This window comes from Grampus griseus, assembly GCF_964374135.1.
Source record: "Grampus griseus genome assembly, chromosome: 5".
Lineage (NCBI taxonomy): Eukaryota > Metazoa > Chordata > Mammalia > Artiodactyla > Delphinidae > Grampus > Grampus griseus.
Genome location: NC_138998.1, coordinates 51,708,586 through 51,729,132, shown reverse-complemented (window position 1 = coordinate 51,729,132; position 20,547 = coordinate 51,708,586). Strand labels below are relative to the sequence as shown.

Genomic DNA, 20,547 nt, shown 5'->3' with positions numbered 1-20,547 from the left:
TCTACTTTGAGCTATTAGCATGATCTCTCCAGATTCAAATTGGGTATTTTTAATGCTTTAGCAAATGACTTTCCAGTTTCCTAAAGTTAATAATGAAACTCATGATATATCTGTAGCAGTCAACTAGATTTTGTTCACAGTCAACATATTCAATAAAAATTTAAAACTATGAGATCTGTCACTCTTATATTGCTAATGCCATCCTCTAAAACAACATTAATCTGTTGGAAAACATTTGGCAAGAATTTTGTATACTAGCAAGACAATGAAATAAAGTCAATTTTGGCTTAATGTTTGTATAAACTGTAAGCAGCCTTGACTATTTGCAGTTTCATCAGAGGCAGGAAAATCTGAAGTAATAAGTGATGACAGGACTATTCTTTCAATTTTGCAACTCTTTTTCTAAAGAAAATTATCATCTAAATAAATATACTTTAAACATATTGGGTAAAATTTCATAACAATATTCAAAATATTTCTTGCATTTAAAATTTATGTTTCAGCTTTAAAAACAGTTCTTAATGTTCTTTTTATTGTGGGACATCATTTTACATTCAGAAAACTAGCTGTTGTAATTATAAATCTAGCAACTAACACTCATTCACAATGACTTCATCACGACCTGAAACAGTAATAAAACCTAGAGCTGCTTTATCTTCCACAAAGTTGATGCTACATTAATTTAAAAAAAAAGAATAGGGCTATGCTTTGTTTTCCTAAATCATTTCCCTAAATTAGTATAAAATAGATGTCTGTTATGGTATAGCTATGTAGATCAAGTAATAGATAAGTTTAGAGCAACAGATAGGTAGATAGATATAAATATGGCCATCATTAAAATATAATAGAATGGTTTTGCTAAGTGAAGTAATGCATGTGAAAGATTTCATTTATATCTTATTTTGTTGTCATTTCTATTTCTGTTTTTATCTTTTGTTTAATCAATACAGTAAAAGACAGTTTCTGATTAAACAATATTTCAGATGTTAAAACAATTCTTTTTATTTGTTTACATTGGCAGTTCACAGTCTAAAAGCATAACCAATCAGGCAAAAACTGCACGTAGACTGCTCTGGATTTTGAAGACTTTTTGCTTCTAACAGATTTTTATTTGAAGTTACGGAGCAATATCTACATTTTACTGATAGTTAATAATTGGGAGGGGGAATTATAAGTAAACAAATTCCTTGAAAGAAAAGATTTTTATCTTTAGTGTTAGCTTAATGTCTTGCTCAGCACTTTAAAATTTTCTTAGAAGGATAACTTTCTAACCACTACTTTATGATAATTTAATCACCCTTATATTGTGAACCTAGCTATCCTATTTCATGAATATTGCACATTTATTTCCAATAGACCTGTTCCTTGATGATCAGAATTGGAACCTGTGTTTCTAACTGAAAACAATTGGCACATTTTATTTCCACACCACTTTCACATAAGAGGTATTTAAAAATACAAAGCTAGTATTTTTTTCATGAGTTCCTGGGCTTAAAAATTCAAAATATTAAAGTTTCATCAGTTTCATCTTAGATGAGACTTGCCTTTAAATACATGGTGTGTTTTCTGTAGAAGTTACCTATATGTCTTCAAAAACCTGACTTGTCTAGAAAAATGACTCTCTGAGACAGTCATGTTTCTTTTTCTGTTGTTCTTGTTTTTTTAAAAAAAGACAAAACAGCAATAAACATTTTAGCTCTTTAATGAGCAAAGATCATGTCTCTTAGCATTGGACTAATAGTCATTATTATCTTTATTTCACGCAATGACCAGTGACATGGCCAAGATGTACAAAGTTGTTTCCATCAAGTAGTATACAATTTTTTTGTATAATAAGCTTTCATTCTTGAAAAAGAGTAACTGAAAAGAAAGGTTTCTGTTACTGCAGTTAGTTTGTCAGAGAAAGTTCTTTGCATTATCTTACAAACTATCAAAATTGCTAGTCATCTGAAAAAATGTAAAAAAAAATCACATAACTTTAGTCTAATAGAAATATAGTACAGGTAAGAGAGAAAGTATTTATCAGGATGTGCTCTTTAAGTCCATCTCAATTTTTTTTAATACAAATGTACATCTGATTACATATACAAACATTTGGAAAGGTCTGTGATATACTGTTACTGGTAAACAACAGGGGGATGAAGAGTTTCCTGTGGTCTTAGAATATTCATTTAAAATCACACGCATGTGTAAGACTAAAATCCTCCAGGTGTTGACTCTCCTTTTAGGTTTTGCATCTACGTTGCACTCTACTGAGATTGCGTGAATAAATTCCAGTGAATGAACCTCAGCGAGAAAGATAAGTGATGTGAGAAGGGACATAACTTTATATTGAGTTATTATTAGTAAACATTTTGTCATGCAACATGAGTAAATCAATGAACTGAGAACTGTAATCAGAGTGGTAATTTGGGGCATCCTTGTATCATAAAAGACTAGTAAGTAACTCTTTGGACACACTTCACCTTACCAAAAGGAACAAAATACAGAGTAACAAAAACCACAGCAAAGTATAGATCCTGTAACACATGTCCAATTAGGGTTATATTTCCATGAAGTACTTAGATGGGAATGAAAAGAATATTAAAAATATAGGAATTTTTTTTTCTGGGATTCATATCAGCGAGTATTCACCACTATACCTATAGTTTCTTCAAATACCTTTCATAACTAATTCCATCTATTATCAAAACTACTGTGAATTATTTTATTGTAATTACTTTTGCCCCTTAAAATCTTCTTTAGGTTCTGCCAATTGATGGAGGAAGCTTCTATTAAAAACTCCAATGGGATGAGAAGAATTTTAATTACAGCTTAATCAGCAGCACAGCCACCAAGCATATAAATTATCATGCACATCGTGCTAAAAATATCCAGTTTCCTTTATCCCCACAACTTTATACTGACAGCACTTATGTGATAATGTTGTACCTGCCAGTCTTTAAACTTCGTTGTTTTACTGGCAAATTTCAGCATGAGCCTCCGCTAAGGCCATTAACAGCATTGGTGCTTTGTGTACTTATCCAAATATGTAAATATGGTCTACACAATAAAACAGCTCCAAATAAAAACTGGTGAAAATTAGCTGACATTCCATTGGTGTGTCCCTTGTGCATATTCATGGTTGTTTTTTAAATTTTTTATATTTTATATTTCAGACATAGTTCTTTCCTGTTTGGTGTTCCACATGCCTAATTCCATCATGTAACATAAATCTTCAAAAAATTAATTCTTGAATGTGAATGAAAAAGTATCATTCAGAACAATTGCTTCAAGCAATTGAAATTCATTTTTAAAGTTGATTTGTGTATATATGTACAATTCATGTTTTTTTCAAAGCCCCCAAAGTTCTTGATATGTATATTCACATAGTATTCCTCCTTATTTAAATAGTAAGCGTCTTGTAGGTTGAAAGCCAAGGAATCTTCAGTAATCTTTTACTGCAATCCATCAAAAAAATAGAGTTTGCTTCTCTTATCTGGCTATACCCTGGTTGTTGAATGTGAGTGGGGGTGGGGATGAGGATGGGGCAGAGTATTGTTCTGTCCTCCGGTAAATGTATTGAATGTGTGTAAGGGTTGAATTCCTGGTATAGTGTTGGGAATCATTGTAATGGTGTTGGGTGTCATTAAGGGAACATCATCAGGTGACCTCCTCATAGCTAGTGTGTAATCTGGGGGGCAGGCGGTCCGAAGAACCACCTCATGTGGATGGATGGACTCACATTCATGATCCAAATCGGTGTGCTTCATTTGGAGGGACATGATCTCCTCTTCTTGTGCGTGGGTCAGATCATTCGTAGTCGTGCGCTGAGGGCTGCATCTCCTGTGAACGTCATGTCTCCTCTTATCCTTTTTGTAGTACAGGGCTGCAAAGGCCAGGATGTTCAGAAACAGCAGTGATGCTCCAACTGCAATAGTGACGCTCAGCTCTGTTGAGTAGTCCCTTTGATCCACTGAAAATGGACTCGGTTGTTGTTTGGGATCATCCTGCTTGGCAGTGGGAAAGGCTGATGTGACAGATACAGAATTTTTTCTCGTAGGTCTGAAAGTGATGTCAGTTGATGGCACTTTAGTTGTTGTCGAGGTATACTGAGAAATGTCATTGAGATTATGCAGATGAGGTACCAGCTCCAACCAGAGGTTTACTTTATTGGCTCTGTAATGTTCTTTAACTCTTGGTTTTAATCCAATATGGAGATAAAGTTGGTCTTTCTGGGAATATCTGGTCCATGCTACTTCTTCAAAGCGGTTGGGTTTGGTATGGATGAATTTTGTGTCTTGAGGGACTGGTTGATTTGGGTCGCTAGAAAAGAGAAATTATGAGAAAAAAATTGTTTTATTCTTTTAAAAATCAAAACAATACTGGTTTAACATCTAATTGAAGAGGGTGAACTCAGCCAGGCTTTAGACTGTGTTTTAACATAACTTGGGTCAATTTAGAAATATCAATCCCAGCTCAGGCAGGTTGTTGGATGATAATGTAGTATAAGGAAATCTAACATTCTTGTTCTCTCTACCCACGGGCTGCTATATACCCAAAGATTTAAAAATTCATGTACATATGAGTTGTCTCATAGGTAAGCTAGCAGAGACAGCATTGGAAAAAACTTGGCATTTGGAATTGGCAGGTGAGGATTTGAGTCCTGATGCTGCTGTACACTAAACATATGAATATCCAGGTAAAGCTCTCGTAGCCTAACGTCCCTTTTCTGTAAAATGGGATTATAGTATCTGAGCTGCTCACCTCACAAGGTAGTTGGGAGGATCAAAAGGCATACAGTACTGTAAATTGAAAAGTCTTTATAAAATATTTGTCACTATTGAATAACAATAATAAGAAGTCCTGTGTAATTAAAAAAACAAGATAAATTTAATTATTGAGTAATGCAATAAAGGTATGACTGTCTTAAACTTTACAAAGGAAGAATAAAGCAGTGATTTTTTTGAAACACCACAAATATAAATTTTGAATAAAGGAACTTAATGTATTGTTGGTATTAATCTATTAAATTAAATCATTTGGACACAAAATATGTATTTTTTAAGTGCTTAAGAGGATATTTTAATTAAATTATAGCAAACTTCATTCCTTAGGTACATACCCAGTTTTAGCAAAATTTGTCCAGTATGTCATTACGACTGCACTCAGCATCACATCATTTTTGGAGAAATTGCAAGGAAATAACTCTGTAGGTCCAATCATGGGGATTCCTAGTACGTAGGGAACCTCATCACCATGAGCTGCATCAGCCCAAGCTGGAACCTGATCTGTTTGGCAATGATGGTAAAAGGCATAGAAATATGTGGGTGAACCAAAGTTTGAGTGAAGATCTGCTGTAGCTACAGCTGGTGCCACCCACTGATGGTCCGTAAACAAAGCTAATAATGTCTTCCTTCTGGTTTCAGGGTTATGACGGTCAGCCCAGTCAGTATACATGAATTTAATGGTTTCTCTCAAAACATCTTTGCCTTCAGGGTATCCATATAAGTTATCAACAAAATTAGAAACAGCAAAGTCAAAATCACTAGCGGAGATACCGTCATCGCTATCTACTATATTTTCAACAAATTTTAACCCTTCCCCTTGGTTAACTCCTAACATTATATCATAGTTGAGAAACTCTCCTTGCTCCATCAGTATCTGAGGATCATCTGGTATTACATCACCATCAATCACAGGTCCAAAGGCTATGTGGTATCGTGCTGGTTGAATATCTTGGTCAACAAGTTCTTTGTAAGGCTTCTTCTGTAAGCATTCCACTAACTCTACTGTATCTGAAACATTGCAACCAACTTTTGTGGCCAACATTCTAGCATATTTTGCAGGTTGGAAACTAACAGCCCAGCTGGAAAGGGCAGTTCCACTTTGAGCTATTGCTCGTTGAAAAAGTCCTATAGGAAAAAACAACAAAGAGTTTCAGATGACCTTTGAATAATGCTGTGGTAAAACAATAAAATCTGATATTTGAGACATGTCCCAGATATGACTCAAGAAACAGGGAGATAGAGACAGTTTTGCTTAAGAGAAGGTACATAAAGTCATCCCCAGGGTATAATGAATTCGAGAGGTGGACATTAGTCATTTGCTTTGAGTAGCAACTACTTTGGGATCAAGAGATCTAAATTGTGCAATGTCTCAAAAAAGCAGTAAGCAAGGAGAGAAGGAGAGTGTGGAAATACTTGGCCCAAGTATTTATTTGCTCAGCATGTAAACACCTACGCTGTTACCATAGCCAACCAGATGCGGCTAACTCTCTCCCCTTTAATGCATCATCAGACTTTGTATTGTCTTTTGAGTATATTTCCTCCAATTTGGCTGCAAGCATCTTTCTTCAAAATGGCTCTGTGTGTTTGTTTTAATCAGATTTTATCTGAAAAAAAATTGTTCAGACCTCACATAACTACTGGGGCTGGGAATTTGCTAATACCCTGGGGATGGCCCTAAAGGCACACGAAACAGAATATTACTTTAGACATACTCTTTCCAGTTCTTTATGTCAGACATAGTATGCTGAATATTCATCTTTCAGAAGAAGTTATAACATTTGAAGTATCTTCACTAGGTTAAAGAAAAAGCCATCAGCAGAAGGATTTAGTGAAGGGGTGATTTAACTTTCTCCACTGTTGAATGTGCACTGCTTTATTTTATCATAAAAGATGAAAAGTACATGGTCCACTGCATTTCACTTAATTACATTTAAGAATTATAAATCATGGTCCCATATGCAGCTTGATAAGAGCTGCATACCATTCAAATTTATAAATGAACTTTACTTATTAAGGTATTCTCTAATAAAATTCTTGTTTTAAAATATAATTTATCTATTTTATTTAAGAAATTACATTTATTGTCAATTTCCAAATACAGCTTTGTAGTTCAGTTATTCAAACACATGCTCAATCATTCATATGTGTTAATGTGTAAGAACTCTTTCACAGAGGTGTTAAAGTAATGACTGAATTAGAAGCAAAGTTTTCATTTTTTCTCCACATATATGTATTCAAAATGTCTGTAATATGTTTCTAGATAATTATAAAAAATTCAAAAAGTCAAACAATACTAATTTAAATTTGTTTTGGTTTCTGACATCTTTATGAACATATTTTCAGTTTGCTAGAGCAAAGTTTGCCAGAGCAAATAATATAAATACAAATAATTTTAAAAAATTATATAGGCTATGTGTTTGTCAACATTTGCTCAGAGAAATATTGTACTCCTTAAAAACTTTATAGCTAAAATAAGACTTCTATAAGATTCTTTCCCATTTTAGGGACTTAATGACATTAATTAAATATACCAAAAAAGGTTTTAAGGACAATACACATCACATTTGATATAGTCTGAAATATGCCATCTAGATGATACTGGGAAAAACCACATATTCTGTTGTCAGCGAGAGTGCTTGTTATGTGTGGTTGACTCCTGATAGATACAGGCTTGAGCATTGTTGCAGCTCTGGGAAGTTCCCAGACCTTAAAGTCTATGTCTGCAATGGAGATAAAATTAGCCTGATGATTTCAAGACCTCTTCTGGGCATCTCCTGGTCAATTCAGGCAGCTTTGCTAATAGAGATAAACTTATGACTAGATCAAACGTAAGTCCATTTATCTAGCCAGGCATGGACAGATTTCCTTGAAGAGTGTGATGGAATGCTATATTTTCAATTGTTTGCATAGCCATTTGCCACTGTTTACCACATTATGAGTTGATGAATAGCAATGCTAGCTGATGAACTAATTGATTCATCTCTTTATGCAATGCTAGTGTTATACTGGCTGAAAATGGCTTTGGTGCCCATGTTCACTTTTACATTTAGAAAAAGTTTTAGAAAAAATCAGCACAAAGAGCATTTGAGACCAAATGATCCTAAGAAGTCTGAACAGATTGTCCAATGTTATCCTAGATAAGTATTGGCGTTAGTATAGTCCTCAGGCTAGAACAGTCTAGTCTGTTCAATTAAGAAAAACAACAGCAACAAAGTTTGTTATTTCAAAATAAGTCATTTCACTACAGACCAAAATCTCTATACAATTGAAAGAGTCCTCACACATGTGTCATTTTGTCATCTCGGTTCAGAACTCTACTAATACAAATGAGATGTTACATAAACTATGTCTATAAATTAAGTCAATAATAATATATGATCCTCCAAATATACAAACTCATTTAATGACTGTTATTTTGAAATTCCACATTAATGTGTCTTTGATACCAAAACCAAATATTCTATGTCTGTTGCTCATATCATAAAACTCAGTCTTACAAATTAAGAAGCTTCATGAATTACAATTGACAGTGTATACTTTTGTGGATATTTCAAGTTAATAATGCTTTAAGAATGGGTGACTAAACTCATGGTAAAATGGGATTCCATCAAGACCAGCATGATAAGCCTTGGGCAGGCATTTTGGAAAACGGATGTCAAGGCCAGAAAATGGAGACAAGAACAATATTTCATGGATTTAAGCACCCTCAGTGCTCCATGCTGCTTTGCCAGCCTTCAGGGGAAAAAAAATGAACACTTTTGGAGTTGAAAATAGAAAAAGCACAAATTCAAACATATTTTTCTTTTTAATCAAAAGCTCTACTAGTGACCTTGATGCTTTGACAATTTTGGATCACGCATGCAAAATAATCAAACTCCATTCTCTACTCAGACAACAAGTGAAAATCACGTTTCCAGACAAACTAGCTTACAACTGCCTCCGTATTATCTTCATACTAGTAAAGGGTTTAAAACATCTACTATCTAGAAAATAGATTATATGCAAGCCTTGCATTAAAAAAAATAAAAAAACCCTTGTCTTTGATTTTGATTACTGAATAAACAGAGATAACAGAACTGTGAACATCTTTGATTTTCCCCAAAATCACCCTTTGGAGGAGAGGAAAGTAGTGTAATGTTAATTATTCTGAAGTGTGTTTGAAAGGGCATCCATACCAAGCTCCACAGGAGACAAAGAAAAGAGTTTGACAAAAATTTAAACATGCATAGAGAAGCTGAAGAAACAAAGTTGTAAACAGTTATTGAGTTCAACCTAACAGTTTAAACAGAGAAATATATACAGAGCATCACATACTACTGATGGTCGTGGCATGCAGACACCAAATTTGTCAAAATTTGCAACCTGCATAATACCTTTGGTTGAATTGCTCCAACGGTTACCTTCAGAATAATGGGATAAAGTCAGCAGATTGACACATGAACCCCCAGCACCAGATCCAAAAACAGTGATTCTTAAGGGGTCACCACCAAAGAATCCAATATTCTCACTAGTCCATCTTAAAGCCTGTATGAGATCAAGGAGTCCATAGTTTCCTTTTGCAGCCTGATCCCCTGTGCTCAAGAAACCTGGAAAACAGAAATAAAAAGACATCAAAGAACACCCTTTTGAGTTGACATGAATCAGATAGACATCAAATTTAAATAAAATTGAAGCCTGTGTTCATCAAGATGAGTACAATCCAAGTTCTTTAGTAAAAATTTATTTCCCACGAGAATAGCATAATTTACTTTAGGAAGAATAGCAGAGACTAAAATCTGAAAAATGACATTTATCTTCCCCAGATGTTCCCAAGTTATCCAGGTAACAGGTAACAGGGGGCAGATAAAGAGAATGAAAACATTCTGAAAGACCTCAAGGGAGATATTCTAGAGGCCAAGTTACCTGGTGGAGATATTTGGGATAGTATCATGGGGTGTATGAGAATGTGTTTTTGCATAAATACTGTCAGTCCTCAAGTTGCTCATGGTCTAATATGGTTGGAATTTAAGGTATGTGTGGCAGAGTGGCAGGATATGACGGTATAGAGCAGGGGTATTTTTCCAAGACTCGTGCATAAAATTATACGCAACTCTTTGCATATATAGGTGTATGCACATTTTTATTGATGATGCCCCATGGTTAAGAATCACTGTACCTGACGTAATTTGAGGTTACATTTTAGAACGCCCTAAATGCTAAACTGAGGAGATCTGCTCAACTAGAAAACAGTGTAGAATATTTGAAGATTTTTGAAAAGTTGAGATTCATATTTCTCCAGTACTCAAAGCTCCATTTTATAGTGAATTTAATAATGAAAAGAAATATATGTTGAATAATAGAAAGAATGGAGGTGGTGAGACATTATAAAGATGTAAACTGATAGAGTGGAAAAGGCAATTCAAGAAAAAAGGAGAAGAACAGTCTAAAATTAATGAAAAGAAACCTCAATTAAAATAGAATTGGGAGGTCAGAAAGGAAAGCGCTCATGCCCTATGACAATAGCAGAGCTCAGCAGGAAGAACAAAAACTTTCCTTGCCTGGCAAGAACTCAGCCAATGAGAGACTCTCACAACTCAGCCAGTGAAAAGCCACTCTACTTCAAACTCTCAATTCCTCCAATGGACTCTTTATTTACTACAGCCCTCCCAGCTTCCTTTTCCCCCTTTTAAAAAAGTTCTCCTCTCCTTGCTGTGAGGGGACTTGCATGTGGCTTGCCATGGTTGTAGACCCAAACAGCAATTCTCTCTTGATCCCAAACAAACCCATTTTTACTGCAGAAATAGCTGGCAGTCTACTTGTTTTAGGTCAACCTTTTGATAGCCTGCATGGGGATCAAGAGAAGACCCTTGATGACTTCCAGGTTGGTGGCAAACAAGTGTGATACCCTCATTGAGCCTGTTGTTACTCACTGCTTTACTCGCCAGCCCTGGAATTGAAGAGTAAGTTTTTCTCCACTAAAGTGTCTGCTCTATTTGCATTTTGAAGTCCTCCAGGTTTTACTGGGGATCTGTTTTTTTTTTTTTTAATTTAATTTTATTTTTTTATACAGTAGTTTTTATTAGTCATCCATTTTATACACATCAGTATATACATGTCAATCCCAATCTCCCAATTCATCACACCCCCACACACACCCCCCCCGCTGCTTTCCCTCCTTGGTGTCCGTACGTTTGTTCTCTACATCTGTGTCTCAATTTCTGCCCTGCAAACCGGTTCATCTGTGCCATTTTTCTAGATTCCACATATATGCGTTAATATTCAATATTTGCTTTTCTCTTTCTGACTTACTTCACTCTGTATGACAGTCTCTAGATCCATCCACGTCTCTACAAATGATCCAATTTCGTTCCTTTTTGTGGCAGAGTAATATTCCATTCTATATATGTACCACAACTTCTTTATCCATTCGTCTGTCGATGGGCATTTAGGTTGCTTCCATGACCTGGCTATTGTAAATAGTGCTGCAGTGAACACTGGGGTGCATGTGTCTTTTTGAATTATGGTTTTCTCTGGGTATATGCCCAGTAGTGGGATTGCTGGGTCATATGATAATTCTATTTTTAGTTTTTTAAGGAATCTCCATACTGTCCTCCATAGTGGCTGTGTCAATTTACATTCCCACCAACAGTGCAAGAGGGTTTCCTTTTCTCCACACCCTCACCAGCATTTGTTGTTCACAGATTTTCTGATGATGCCCATTCTAACTGGCGTGAGGTGATACATCATTGTACTTTTGATTTGCATTTCTCTAATAATTAGTGATGTTGAGCAGCTTTTCATGTGCTACTTGGCCTCTTTGGAGAAATGTCTATTTAGGTATTCTGCCCATTTTTGGATTGGATTGTTTGTTTTCTTAATATTGAGCTGCATGAGCTGTTTATATATTTTGGAGATTAATTGTTTGCCCGTAGATTCATTTGCAAATATATTCTCTCATTCTGAGGGTTGTCTGTTCGTCTTGCTTATGGTTTCCTTTGCTGTGCAAAAGCTTTGAAGTTTTATTAGGTCCCATTTATTTTTGTTTCTATTTCCATTACTCTAGGAGGTGGATCTAAAAAGATCTTGCTGTGATTTATGTTCTTCCTATGTTTTCCTCTAAGAGTTTTATAGTGTCCGGTCTTACCTTTAGGTCTCTAATCCATTTTGAGTTTATTTTTGTGTATGGTGTTAGGGAGTGTTCTAATTTCATTCTTTTACAGGTAGCTGTCCAGTTTTCCCAGCACCACTTATTGAAGAGACTGTCTTTTCTCCATTATATATCCTTGCCTCCTTTGTCATAGATTAGTTGACCACAGGTGCCTGGATTTATCTCTGGGCTTTGTATCTTGTTCCATTGATCTATGTTTCTGTTTTTGTGCCAGTACCATATTGTCTTGATTATTGTAGCTTTGTAGTATAGTCTGAAGTCAGGGAGTCTGATTTCTCCAGCTCCGCTTTTTTTCCTCAAGACTGCTTTGGCTATTCGGGGACTTTTGTGTCTTCATAAAAATTTTAAGATTTTTTTGTTCTAGTTTTGTAAAAAATGCCATTGGTAATTTGATAGGGATTGCATTGAATCTGTAGATTGCTTTGGGTAGTAGAGTCATTTTCACAACATTGATTCTTCCAATCCAACAACATGGTATATCTCTCCATCTGTTGGTATCATCTTTAATTTCTTTCAACATTGTCTTATAGTTTTCTGCATACAGGTCTTTTGTCTCCCTAGGTAGGTTTACTCCTAGGTATTTTATTCTTTTTGTTGCAGTGGTAAATGGGAGTGTTTCGTTAATTTCTCTTTCAGATTTTTCATCATTAGTGTATAGGAATGCAAGAGATTTCTGTGCATTAATTTTGTATCCTGCAACTTTACCAAATGCATTGATTAGTTCTAGTAGTTTTCTGGTGGCATCTTTAGGATTCTCTATGTATAGTTTCATGTCATCTGCAAACAGTGACAGTTTTTCTTCTTCTTTTCCAATCTGGATTTCTTTTATTTCTTTTTCTTCTATGATTGTTGTGGCTAGGACTTCTAAAACTATGTTGAATAATAGTGGCGAGAGTGGACCTCCTTGTCTTGTTCCTGATCTTAGAGGAAATGCTTTTAGTTTTTCACCATTGGGAATGATGTTTGTTGTGGGTTTGTCATATATGGCCTTTATTATGTTGAGGTAGGTTCCCCCAATGCCTGTTTTCTGGAGAGGTTTTGTTTTTTTCCATCATAAACGGGTGTTGAATTTTGTCAAAGCTTTTTCTGCATCTATTGAGAGGATCATATGGTTTTTATTCTTCAATTTGTTAATATGGTGTATCACATTGATTGATTTGTGTATATTGAAGAATCCTTGTATCCCTGGGATAAATCTCACTTGATCATGGTGTATGATCCTTTTAATGTGTTGTTGGATTCTGTTTGCTAGTATTTGGTTGAGGATTTTTGCATCTATATTCATCTGTGGTATTGGTCTCTAATTTTCTTTTTTTGTAGTATCTTTGTCTGGTTTTGGTATCAGGGTGATGGTGGCCTCATAGAATGAATGTGGGAGTGTTCCTTCCTCTGAAAATTTTTGGAAGAGTTTGAGAAGGATGGGTGTTAATTCTTCTCTAAATGTTTGATAGAATTCACCTGAGAAGCCATCTGGTTCTGGACTTTTGTTTGCTGGAACATTTTTAATCACAGTTTCAATTTCATTACTTGTGATTGGTCTGTTCATATTTTCTATTTCTTCCTGGTTCAGTCTTGGAAGGTTATACTCCTCTAAGACTTTGTCCATTTCTTCCAGGTTGTCCATTTTATTGGCATAGAGTTGCTTGTAGTAGTCTCTTAGGATGCTTTGTATTTCTGTGGTGTCTGTTGTAACTTCTTTTTCATTTCTAATTTTATTGATTTGAGTCCTCTCCCTCTTTTTCTTGATGAGTCTGGCTAATGGTTTATCAGTTTTGTTTATTTCTCAAAGAACCAGCTTTTAGTTTTATTGATCTTTGCTATCTTCTTTGTTTCTATTTCATTTATTTCTGCTCTGATCTTTATGATTTCTTTCCTTCTGCTAGTTTTGGGTTTTGTTTGTTCTTCTTTCTCTAGTTCCTTTAGATGTAAGGTTAGACTGTTTATTTGAGATTTTTCTTGTTTCTTGAGGTAGACTTGTATTGCTATAAACTTCCCTCTTAGAACTGCTTTTGCTGCATCCCGTAGGTTTTGGATCATTGTGTTTTCATTGTCATTTGTCTCTAGGTATTTTCTGATTTCCTCTTTGATTTCTTCAGTGATACCTTCGTTATTTAGTAATGTATTGTTTAGCCTCCATGTGTTTGTGTTTTTTATGTTTTTTTCCCTGTAATTCATTTCAAATATCATAGCATTGTTGTCAGAAAAGATGCTTGGTATGATTTCAATTTTCTTAAATTTCCTGAGGCTTGAATTGTGACCCAAGATGTGATCTATCCTGGAGAATGTTTCGTGTGCACTTGAGAAGAAAGTGTAATCTGCTGTTTTTGGATGGAATGTCCTACAAATATCAGTTAAACCTATCTGGTCTATTGTGTCATTTAAAGCTTCTGTTTCCTTATTAATTTTCTGTTTGGATGATCTGTCCATTGGTGTGAGTGAGGTGTTAAAGTCCCCCACTATTATTGTGTTACTGGCGATTTCCTCTTTTATAGCTGTTAGCAGTTGCCTTATGTTTGAGGTGCTCCTATGTTGGGTGCATATATATTTATAATTGTTATATCTTCTTCTTGGATTGATCCCTTGATCATTATGTTGTGTCCTTCCTTGTCTCTTGTAACATTCTTTATTTTAAAGTCTATTTTATCTGATATGAGTATAGCTACTCCAGCTTTCTTTTGATTTCCATTTGCATGGAATATCTTTTTCCATCCCCTTACTTTCAGTCTTAATGTGTCCCTGTGTCTGAACTGGGTCTCTTGTAAACGGCATATATATGGGTCTTATTTTTGTATCCATTCAGCAAGCCTGTGTCTTTTGGTTGGAGCATTTAATCCATTAATGTTTAAGGTAATTATTGATATGTATGTTCCTATGGCCATTTTCTTAATTGTTTTGGGTTTGTTTTTGTAGGTCCTTTTCTTCTCTTGTGTTTCCCACTTAGAGAAGTTCCTTTAGCATTTGTTGTAGAGCTGGTTTGGTGGTGCTGAATTCTCTTAGCTTTTGCTTGTCTGTAAAGCTTTTGCTTTCTCCATCAAATCTGAATGAGATCCTCGCCGGGTAGAGTAATCTTGGTTGTAGTTTCTTCCCTTTCATCACTTTAAGTATATCATGCCACTCCCTTCTGGCTTATAGATTTTCTGGTGAGAAATCAGCTGTTAACCTTATGGGAGTTCCCTTGTATGTTATTTGTCGTTTTTCCATTGCTGCTTTCAATAATTTTTCTTTGTCTTTAATTTTTGCCAATTTGATTACTATGTGTCTCTGCATGTTTCTTCTTGGGTTTATCCTGTATGGGACACTCTGCACTTCCTGGACTTAGGTGGCTATTCCTTTCCCATGTTAGGGAAGTTTTTGACTATAATCTTTTCAGATATTTTCTCGGGTCCTTTCTCTCTCTCTTCTCCTTCTGGGACCCCTATAACGTGAATGTTGTTGCATTTAATGTTGTCCAGAGGTCTCCTATGTCAGCCTATGTCTTCATTTCTTTTCATCCTTTTTTCTTTATTCTGTGCTGCAGCAGTGAATTCCACCATTCTGTTTTCCAGGTTCACTTATCTGTTCTTCTGCCTCAGTTATTCTGCTTCATTCCTTTTAGTGTAGTTTTCATTTCAGTTATTGTGTTGTTCATCTCCATTTGTTTGTTCTTTAATTCTTCTACATCTTTGTTAAACATTTCCTGCATCTTCTCGATATGCCTCCATTCTTTTTCCGAGGTCCTGGATCATCTTTACTATCATTATTCTGAATTCTTTTTCTGGAAGATTTCCTATCTCCACTTCATTTAGTTGTTTTTCTGGGGTTTCATCTTGTTCCTTCATCTAGTACATAGCCCTCTGCCTTTTCATTTTTCCTATCTTTCTGTGAATGTGGTTTTTGTTCCACAGGCAGGATTGTAATTCTTCTTGCTCCTGCTGTCTGCCCTCTGGTGGATGAGTCTATCTTATTGGGGATCTATTTTAAGGCTTTCTTCTCTGGCTACGACTTTGTTCTGTATGCAAGTACTTGTTTGGCACTTATGCCTGATTTTTGAAATTGGGCTTTTTGAATTGGAACTGTGCTCACCTTTGGCAGGATTCCTTTTGGAACGGGGCTGGCTGTTTATCCTGGAATCGCCTAGCTTTTTGCCCATCCTTCAGGAACAGGGGCTGTTTCTTTAGAACTGTGCCAGTTCAGCTTTTGACCCAATTCCTTTTATAATAGGGGTGTTCCATTGGCACTGCACTATTAAGCCTGACTCCCTTCAAATTGGGCTGCTCCATTAAAGCTGTACTTAGCATACTTTGGCTTGGCTCCCTCTGGACTAGACTGTTCCTTTTCAACTGGCTGGTATTAGGCCTGCAGGCTGTTTGAGCTCTTTGAGTTGCTTGAGCTGTTTAGGCTGTTTGAAAATGATTCTTTTACTCTAGGTTGAAACCTCTGAGGAATGGGATCCCAGTTAACTAAACATTTTGAGCATGCCCCACTTACAGGGACCTTTTGACCAGTTTTATGTTTAAAAACTATGGTCCTGGGGTTCCCTGGTGGCACAGTGGTTGAGAGTCCGCCTGCCGATGCAGGGGACACGGGTTCAAGACCCGGTCCGGGAAGATCCCACATGCCACGGAGTGGCTGGGCCTGTGAGCCATGGCCGCTGAGCCTGCGCGTCCGGAGCCTGTGCTCTGCAACAGGAGAGGCCACAACAGTGAGAGGCCCCCGTACCGCAAAAAAAAAAAAAAAAAAACAAAAAAAAACTATGGTCCTTTTATTCAAACAGAAAGTCACAAAAATTATAATCATCCTCATCAGTTCACTCAGTCCCATGTAATTAATTTTTTTTTATCTTGATCTTTTGTTAGCACTTTTATGAATTCATCAGTTTTCCATTAGAGTTCTGAAAATGCTTATTCATTCAGTTTAGCAGTATAGTCAGTTACCAGAAACCTGTACTTGTCAGAGTCTTTTCCATGAATTCCTTGAAGATGAAACCCTTTTATAGGAAAATATTTGCAAAAGCATCAGAGTACCCCCAGAACTGTCTGTAAATGACAAAAGACTTAAAAATGACCACAGTTAAAGATTTGATGAAAGTTCATAATAATGCAATTGACAACAGAGGCAAAAAATATACAAATCAATTTTCACTGCAAAGTAAAGGAGCTGTTACAGTGGAGGATTACTGGACTGAATGTCAATATTATGACATAGTATGAGTGTTTCGTGTTTGGTAATTGCAATCATTTTTGCTTTTGTTGTGGTCATCCATTTACGATGCTTGGTGTCAGTTTATTTATCTCTTGTAAGAATAAAATACAGTGTGTGTGTGGAAAAAAAAATGAAAATAATATTAAATAAAAAATAAAAGAAACCCCAAAAACTATGGTCCTTCCTCACGTACCTTTCTAACTAATGGACCAACCTAACTAAAGGTGATTTAGAATATCAGTGGCCATTATGGGAAGCTTTTTTTTTTTTTTTTTTTTTTTTTGCGTTATGTGGGCCTCTCACTGTCGTGGCCTCTCTCGTTGCGGAGCACAGGCTCCGGACATGCTGGCTCAGCGGCCATGGCTTATGGGCCTAGCTGCTCTGCGGCATGTGGGATCTTCCTGGACCAGGGCACGAACCCATGTCCCCTGCATCGGCAGGTGGACTCTCAACCACTGCGCCACCAGGGAAGCCCTATGGGAAGCTTTTGAAATCCCCAAACTTACTTTTCTTGAAACTGAATTGGGCAACCATAGCTCTAAAATTTCCAAAAACTGAATGTAATACGTACTTCAATTGGTATTTTGAAGCTTCCAAATGTTATCAGGAGCCTAAAATTGCCTCTTTGCAAAATAAGAGTTTTAAGATTAACTGAGGCAGGGCTTCCCTGGTGGCGCAGTGGTTGAGAGTCCGCCTGCTGATGCAGGGGACACGGGTTCGTGCCCCGGTCTGGGAAGATCCCACATGCCGCGGAGCGACTAGGCCCGTGAGCCATGGCCGCTGAGCCTGCGCGTCCCGAGCCTGTGCTCCGCAACAGGAGAGGCCACAACAGTGAGAGGCCCGCGTACCGCAAAAAAAGAAAGAAAAAAAAAAAAGGTAACCATGTGCTTTATTAAGGCCAGCCAACTAATAAAATCGTATCTCTTTAGACTTGTTAAAGTGATATTATATGCTTGTATGAATTCTTTGATTTTTGGTTCTATATCCAAACAAAACTTTGTGGCTCAGCTAAGGGCACAAAATGAAGAAAGTTAAATAAATTGCTACCTTGAAAGAGCCACAGTTTGCTAATTGTCCAACTTATGTGCATTGGGAGTATTCGTTATACCTTGCTATTGAATGAAGTATTCATTTAAAGTTCTTTTTAATATCGACTCAGCTGTCATGTCCTTAACAGCAGAATCGTTTCAGATCACTCTAGCTGTAACTTTACATTTGTATTCAACTCTTTAACTTACTTGACTCATGACTACAAGACCATGAAAAAATTATTACTTTTAAATTTAAGGCAAACTTAACAAAATTCAAAATTACAGTTTTGTCAAGGATGATGTCACTGGCTCATGTATCCACTACATTTGCCATTCAACTATGTGTTCAAATATAATTTACTTAATGTCATTCCTCCCACCTAAAACTTCATTCTATTTTTTAAAAATCTCCAAATATTGTTGTACCTACCTACATGGAACTACTACTGATCTGATTAATTTGCTGAGCAGATTTGGCTTCAATTTGATGATTACCTGATTTAGCAACTAGGATTACTTTCTAGGTATTACTGAGAAACCACGTAATTGATCATAAGTCCACAGGCCCTTGGAGTAGAAAAATCAGTTTATGCCTAAAATAAATTGGGAAAGGGGAAAAAAAGTAAAGAATTACTGTGACCAAGGTATTGGCTTGGGTTACTGATGCACAATGAACTCAGATAGCTCTCTGATAGGCAGACCCTAAGGAGTGTGGGAAGAACTAAGTTAAATTGTCTGGCAGGAGCCTTGCAACTTAGTGGTTGACCCAATCTGTATTCAAATCTCTTACAATACAACCATATAGGCAACATCTTTAGAATGTAAAACGAAAGGAAAGAATCGTGTTTCTTAGTAGAAAAAAATATCTAAACATATTCAAGGAGAAACCTGGGATTAGGAAAAATGCAGAATGTTTACATTTGAGATGACATCTAGAATGTCAGAAGTTTAAGATATCAGGGATTCTATACTTTCTTTTCTTTGGGAGGGGGGAGATTTGAATGTCTATGTTTATTGTGTTTAATTTCTAAATGTGTTAAATAGAATATATATACATTTTAGATTCTACAGTATGTAATTCATGATATACAGAGTAGAAAAGAAATCTTTTGTGCTTATCAATGCTGTTGTCTGGATACAGATGATTGTGGTTGACTCCTTGAGTCAAATTGATAAAGCACTTCAAGAGACCATAATGACTAGTAAAAAGCCAGCCTTGCAGACATGAGACTTTGAATAGTAGTGAGGCATCCTTCTAGGGACTTGGGAATACGGATCAGCAAATTAGCTCATTAAGAATTTTGCACCTTTAACATAACTGAATTTAAAACTGTGGGAATAGTAGCTCAACTTCTCTGGCTAAAAATACACTTGGAAATCCCACGGGCTAACTCTCCCTATCTTCTTAGTTGCCAAGTCAAGTCTGTTCTTCCTCTGCATTATGTTTCTGTCTTCTGTTTTCTACTCATGTTACTGACTTAGTCTGGATCCTCCTCTTTTCTTCTTAGACCCATAAAATCCTTCTAACTAGTCACTCAACCTTCAATCTTCCAGCAAACAAGATTCCTTTTTTTCTGTCCGCAAACTCACTTTTGAAAAATACTCTGTTCTGATGGGGGACACTGTTATACCTAAATAAAACTCTCACTGGGAATTCCCTGGCAGTCCAGTGGTTAGGATTCCATGCTTTCACTGTTGAGGGCCTGGGTTTGATCCCTAGTGGGGGAACTAAGATCCCTCATTCAGTGTGGCACAGCCAAAAAAAAAAAAAAAAAGATATGGGAAAACCCTCATATTAATACATAATTGGATAGTTTCCCTTTATATTTTTGAGTTTCCCTTTATATTTTTAAGCCATTTTAATGGCTTAAAATTCCTCAAATTGGATTGGGGTCTGTGTAGGGAAAAAGAACACACAGCACCATTTAATTACCCATCATCCCTACCTAGCTTCCTTGCTGTTGTGTTCTCTTGAGAGCTACTGTCCAAATTCTTCTTGGAAAGTGACAAAGGATAAAGTCAAAATAATTTCCTTTTTGTATGTATACTCTGGAAAAAAACTGCTGTAAAATGAGGCTGGTATCTTAATATCATATAACTTGGTGGTATTTCTAAACTTTTATATTTTGGTGCATTTTTTTATTTGTGTCTTGTGAGATAGTTTGCTTTTTAATGACCCATCTTTGGGAAGAGCAAATTGAGTTACTGGCCAAGGCTTTTATTCCTGGTAGCTGAACATGAAGGAATACAATGGGAAAGAAGGTGACTGCTAACAGATGCCTGGAAAGAAAACACCTATAGATATTTCTAAGTCCCCAAATTCTCAGTATTTTCAATATTTTTAAGGTCAGTAGGTGAGATTGAACCTTCTATATTATAATTTAATTTTAACATTTTGTGATTCCTTCCCCCAAACAGG

At 36.1% G+C, this 20,547-nt stretch overlaps 1 protein-coding gene across 4 annotated transcripts in view; it reads right to left on the bottom strand.

The window, feature by feature from the left end:
- Nucleotides 1-3,482: 3,482 nt before the first annotated feature.
- The window catches only part of NLGN1 (neuroligin 1), a gene marked incomplete at both ends in the record, with an annotated part of 708,360 nt that continues 691,295 nt past the window's right edge, over nucleotides 3,483-20,547 (bottom strand). For 3 of the 4 annotated variants that reach the window (XM_082655007.1, XM_082655006.1, XM_082655008.1), the window contains 3 exons: nucleotides 3,483-4,305; nucleotides 5,105-5,894; nucleotides 9,143-9,355. In XM_082655007.1, the coding sequence (XP_082511133.1) occupies nucleotides 3,483-4,305; nucleotides 5,105-5,894; nucleotides 9,143-9,355 (1,826 nt within the window). The remainder of the gene's footprint in view (nucleotides 4,306-5,104; nucleotides 5,895-9,142; nucleotides 9,356-20,547) is intronic. The other variant, XM_082655009.1, reaches the window with a different exon arrangement.